At 49.2% G+C, this 6,000-nt stretch overlaps 1 protein-coding gene across 1 annotated transcript in view; it reads right to left on the bottom strand.

The window, feature by feature from the left end:
• The window catches only part of CLPB (ClpB family mitochondrial disaggregase), a 135,021-nt gene that overhangs the window by 5,570 nt on the left and 123,451 nt on the right, over nt 1-6,000 (bottom strand). Inside the window, exons 10-11 of the mRNA XM_019625652.1 lie at nt 5,739-5,783; nt 5,232-5,393 (exon numbers count right to left, since the gene is read on the bottom strand). Coding sequence (XP_019481197.1) covers nt 5,232-5,393; nt 5,739-5,783 — 207 coding nt within the window. The remainder of the gene's footprint in view (nt 1-5,231; nt 5,394-5,738; nt 5,784-6,000) is intronic.

Here is a 6,000-nt window from a genome sequence, read left to right as displayed (position 1 = left end):
CCAACTTGGGCCAGTGAAGCGGCGTCCTCCACAACTAGATTGAAGAACAAAAAAAACGACAGCAACTTGTCTGTTCCCCTTCCCCCAATTCCCCAGCATTGTTCCCATCCCCCCAATTCCCCAATAAAAATCTTTAAAAAAAAAAAAGAAAAAGAAAAAGAAAAAAAAAATGGGCAGAGGGCCTGAACAGACACTTCTAAGAAGACATACAGATGGCCAACAGATATATGAAAAAATGCTCAACTTCACTAGCTATTAGGGAAATGCAAATGAAAACCACAATGAGATACCTGTTAGAATGGCAATTATCAACAAGACAAGTAATAACAAGTGTTGGAAAGGCTGTGGAGACAAAGGAACCCTTATACACTGCTGGTGGGAATGTAGACTGGTGCAGCCACTATGGAAAACAGTATGGAGGTTCCTCAAAAAATTAAGAATAGAATTACCATATGACCCAGCAATTCCTCTTTTGGGTATCTACCCAAACAATCTGAAACCATTTATCCGTAAAGATTTATGTACCTCTATGTTCACTGCAGCATTATTTATGATGGCCAAGACATGGAAACAACCAAAGAGTCCTTCAATAGATGATTGGATAAAGAAGATGTGGTATATATACAATGGAATATTACTCTGCCATAAGAAAAGATGAAATGCTGCCATTTGCAAATAACATGGATGAATCTTGAGAGTATCACGCTAAGTGAAGTAAGTCTGACAAAGTTGAGAACCATATGATTTCACTCATGTGGGATATAAAACTGAAAGCAACAAACAAACAAGACAAACAAACAAAAAGTTATAGACGCAGACAAGAGTTTAGTGGTTACCAGAGAGTAAGGGTAGAGGAGTGGTGGTAGAAAAAGGTAAAGGGGGTCAAATATATGGTGATTAAAGGAGAATTGACTTTGGGTGATGAACATACAATGCAATATATAGATGATGTATTATAGAATTGTACACTTGAAACCTATATAATTTTACTAACCAATGTCACTGCAATAAATTTGATAAAAAAATATTTTCTCAGAATTCTGCCAAATTTAATTTGCATCCTTTGATCCTCGTTGGAGAGAAGCAACTGGGACAGGTGTGGGAAGACCTGCCTGGGATTTCCTGTGGGTTGTAGACAAAGCAATGGGTCCTGCCAGGCTGGAAGACACGGCTCTGGGGGATTGGTCACTGACCTCAGCCTGTCAGCTCCTGCCTGCCCCGGCCTCAGCCAGTAGCCAGTACTTCTCAAGCGTTTCCCTTTCCCTGTTGGTGTGGCCTAATGGCCAGGCCTTGCTTCCAAAGCCAATGCAATGGCAGACCAACCCTGGTCCTCAGAGGCAACCGAGGAAGGAACGTACATTATCTGAGCACCCACTGTGTGCTGGGCATGGTACTGGGTGTTTTTCAGCCTCACTTTACAGGCCTCTCAGAAAGTGTTACTTCCAAGGAGGTCTATTCAAAAGGGGCCTCGTGATCCAGGTCCTAGTCACTCTTCCGTCCCTGCCTTGGGGTGGGACAAGGGGAAGGCAAGGGCACAAATGGATGTTCTTGAGCTTTTGCATTAGCTTTCCTGCTTACGAGTTACAACAGAATCTTCTACTCCTTAATGGGGACCAGGTCTGCATGAATGTGTGGCATGCCCAAGCACGTGTATATGACACTGTATGTTCGCAGAGCTCATCCCTGAGGACTGAGTGCACACACTGCTATACTGGCCAGAGCAATAACCAGCAGCAATTTCATTCCGAGAGATCAAAGCTCTGCTTATAACTGGGCCTGAGGATGGGTCCCAGGTGGGTGAGGGGAGCAGGTGCAGTGTATGACTGACCCAAGGGTGACTTCATGTCTTCTTGTCCTCAGAGCCCATGGCAATAAAGATGTGTCCCAAAGATGTGTCCCAATAGACAGCCGTCACTGTCTTACCTCCTAGCAATGACTACAGTGCACACATCCCGGATGGGGCACAAATGCTCACCCCAGGCCCTGGGGGCTGTTTCCCCACTGCTTCTATCCTTGAAGGGAGGAGCAGAGGATGGGCTCCCGGGGGGCCAGCCTCTTCCTGGGACTTCAGCCCTGTGCTGTAAGCTTTGGGGTCACCTGGAATGTGATCAGCATTAGTTCTGCTTGGCTCTTTGGTGAGTACATTTAGGACTCTTGCTTTTCTGGGCCCAGGCTTGGGAGAACTGGCTGGGTAGGAATGGGGGGCTTCCCTCATGCCCCCAGACTAGATTAGGTGCCCTTACAACTTCCGGCACTTGCTACTTCTCCTGGCACAGCACTCACCACAGTGGGCTGAACTGCTTTTTGCTGTGGGTCTTCCCCACTCATTTCTGAACACTGAGGCAGGGACTGTGTTCTGTCTGTGTCCCCTCTGCCCCACACTGAACCAGCCTTTTGCTTTGCCATCTCCCCCTCTGGCTCTTTCCTGATGGGTCACGAGGCTCTGTTTTAGCCCTCTCTTCTCTGCACACTATACGCTTTCTAGTTGAGAGATATCATCGCTACCCATGGCTTCCGTTACCCTCTCTGTGCTGGGACATTCCTGAATTTCTACTTCCAGTACAGACCTCTCCTACGCTCCAGACCTCTCCAACTAATGAATGGCCCCTTGGACATCTCCATATGGCTGTCCCTCAGGCATCACCATTCAACAATTCCAAGCCTCAGCTCACCTTCCTTGCCAATCTGCTGCTCATCCTGTGTTCTCTGCCTCAGCTGATGGCAGCAGCAGCCATCCAGTCACCCAGGCCAGAAACCCTTGGCCCCTCCCTCTCTCCTCCTGCCCAATCACTAAGCTGTGCACAGTCGACCTCCTGGTAGTTCTCATCCCACAGCCCTGCTTTACAGCAGGCCTCCCCAGCTCTAGCCTGGGCACTTCAATAGTGCCCTTGCTGTCCACCTCTTCTTTCCATTCTTTGACCACTGCCTACAGGATCTTTATAAAGTGAAAACCTGACCATGTTTCTCTCTTGCTTAAAGTCTTTCAAGACTCCTTATGATCCACCAAACAAATCTGCGCTCCTTTGCCTTAACTGGGACCAATTAAAATAACCCCCGTCTACCTTACCCACCTCATCTCCACCATTCTGTTCACTTCCCTCTGCATTTGAGCAGTACTGAACAGCTGTGGTTCCTTGAATACACCTGGCTGCCTCATGCCCCTGTGTTTCTCTGCACATTAGGTATCTGCTGCCAGCCCTTCTCTCTGTTCACCTGGCTAACACTTATCCATCCATGGAAGGTTTGCTGAATTACCACTGAATTAAGTTAGTTAACAGAGCATTTCCCCTGAGAAGTGGGAATGGAAATGGTCAGAGTAAGACAAGGTCCCTGTCCTCAAGGAGCATACACGCATAAATCTGGCTAAGTAAACCAGGGTGGAACCAAGGGCATAAGCATTAGAAACTACAGCAGGCTGGTGGGGGCTACAGAAAGGAATTATTATCAACTCCCAAAGGCAGCCATGGAGTGACAGCAGCAGGGAGAGGTGGACAGGGCTTCCCTGAGGGGGTGGTAGCATCTTCCAGGTGGACCCAGCGGTATTGCAGTCAGCAGCTGCCGTCCCTCCTCCTGGGCCAAGGAGGCCTCTGATGGGATGTCAGAGGCCAAACAGGCTGCTGGACTCTCCCTTCCTGTGAATGCCTCACTGCAGGTCTGCCTCTCTCTCTTGGCTCTGGCTGCACAGTAGTTATTATTTAAGCTGCAGGCTCTGGAACTGGGCTGCCTGGGTTTGAATCTGGAACCCCTCTTTCCAGCTGTGTGGCCAAGGGTGAATTACTTCCTCACTGTACTTCGGTTTCCACATCTGTTACATGTTACATCTGTTAACTATCCTAGGTTGCTGGGAGGATTAAAGGAGTTGATACATGTACATTTTTTTTAGAACGGTGTGTGGCATATAAAGTGCAAAATTATCATGTCTCCTTTCTACCTGTTAACTAGGCAGGGAGCTGCCTGAGGGCAGGGTTCGGTCTGGTGCATAGCTGTTTACCTGAATCCCATCAAGAAGCTGGAACAGAGCAGGAGGTCTCAGAGCCCAGATGAGAGTAACTGAATATGTGGCTTTTGAAGGACTGGCCTTCATTCCTCAGTGGGGGGCCTGAGGACAGGGAGTAGCTGAGGGGCCGAGAAGACAGCAACAAAACTGGGGCAGGGCAAGGACGCTGTGACAGGTGGGGAAGGTGGTGGGCAGCTATGGACACATTTGGTTTTGGTTCTTCCTGGCTTGGTACCTGGTGTGCTATTTGGTCCGGGGGACTCCCTTCCTGTACCTCATCTACTGCACTTGTGGCATGGGAAGCAAAACCCCTCCCTTTTTTCCCAGGGCTAGAGGGGCTAAGTGGAAAGGTGGGCTGGACTCTATCTAGCCATGTGCTGGCTAAAATAGCCCCTTCATGGGAGCAGAACGGAAGCTTCATCCCGGTTCTGCAGGCCCCTGGAAAGGGCAGAGGTCAACCCCTCTGTAACCATAAGCTCTCCCTCCTCAGCTCAAAGGAAGGAGCGGTACAGAGGGCAGAACTGGGGCTCTGGGATCAGATGTATTTGCAGCCCAATCCTGGCTTCTCCACAGAGTAGCTCTGTGGCCTTGGGCAAGTCATTTATAACCTCTCTGAACTGCAGTTTCTTCATCTGTAAAAGATGAGCTCCTTTCTGGCTTGCCTGGCTATTGTGATGATTAGAGAAAACATCTGTAAAGTCTTTAGCACAAGCCTAGAACACAGAATGTGCTGAATAAAGGCGGGTTCTTCTCCTCATTTAGAACTCACTCCACCAGTGGAGTAGCCTGTTTTGTTTGTGACAAACCTGGAGCTCCTGAAAAGAAAAGGGCTCCATGAGCCAGAAAGGTTCTTGGAGCTTATCTTGGATCCAGCCTCTTTGTTTGTCACGAGGTCCCCAATGCCCAGAGATGAAGCAGAGCTGAAACTACTGTAAAAGTTCAGGTCTCTCTCTATCCTGGCACCTCTGTCCCACTCTGTGTCTCTGGAAGGAAGCCAGGGCAGTGACGAAATTTTCGACTCGTGACCAGTGCTGGTCTTCCCTCGAGTGCCCAGCCTGGGCCCTGGTCCAGGAAGCGGGTAAAACCACATCTGCTAAGTGCCCAAATGTACACATGGGGGAGCAGCAAGTTGCGGAAAGATCAGACAGGCCTCTGGGCCCTTGGTTCCCACTGTTCACAGCCCCCCATACTTCCAGGTGTCCCTACTTCCACTCCAGCCCAGGCTAACTTTCACCTCATCAAACAGCTGCAGCATTATGGTAAGCACATCTGGATGGGCCTTGTCCACCTCATCAAAGAGCACCACGGCATTGGGGCACTGCTTCAGCTTCTTGGTCAGCTGGCCACCCTCCTCGTGGCCAATGTAGCCTGGTGGGGACCCGATAAACTTGGCCACCTGGGGGAAGCAAGGAAACATGTTAGGAAGGCCTTTCCATGCTTTTGGTTTCCAATTGAGCATGCACAGGAAGATGGCTTCATACACACTGTTAAGGCTGCCTGTCTCCTGGGGTGGCAGGAATCCTACCATGATGGGAGAGCAGACAGATCTTCTCTATGTTTATTCTTCAGAGCAAATCCTAAGCAAAACAGATCAGTGACCCTCCTACACACCTGTTTCCCCAAAGGACAAATCCCAAGGATACTGGAATTATCTCCAGCCCAAATCATAAGCCACATCAAAATGCCCAGGTAGCTATATTGACAGGCCCTCCAAATCACGCTTCACCGAGGACTCACTCACCTCATGCCGCTCCTGGAACTCAGACATGTCCAGCCTGATGAAGCCCTGTGTGGGAATAAGCAGGAGTCCAATCGGAAGCAGGAAGCACAGGGAAGGATTAAGGAGGGCAGCACCTCAAATATCTCCTAGGCTTTCAGATCACACCAACCCAAGGTGTATTCCAGTCTCAAGACATATTCTGCCAGGCTCCTTGTCCCCTTTTCAGTCCACTCATTCCCTATGTGGTTCCATGCCCTACCTCAACAAACCCAAGTCACTTCCC

This window comes from Hipposideros armiger, unplaced genomic scaffold (assembly GCF_001890085.2).
Source record: "Hipposideros armiger isolate ML-2016 unplaced genomic scaffold, ASM189008v1 scaffold_635, whole genome shotgun sequence".
Classification (NCBI taxonomy): Eukaryota; Metazoa; Chordata; class Mammalia; order Chiroptera; family Hipposideridae; genus Hipposideros; species Hipposideros armiger.
The sequence above is the reverse complement of the archived record's forward strand: the minus strand, read 5'-3'. Positions and strand labels throughout refer to the sequence as shown.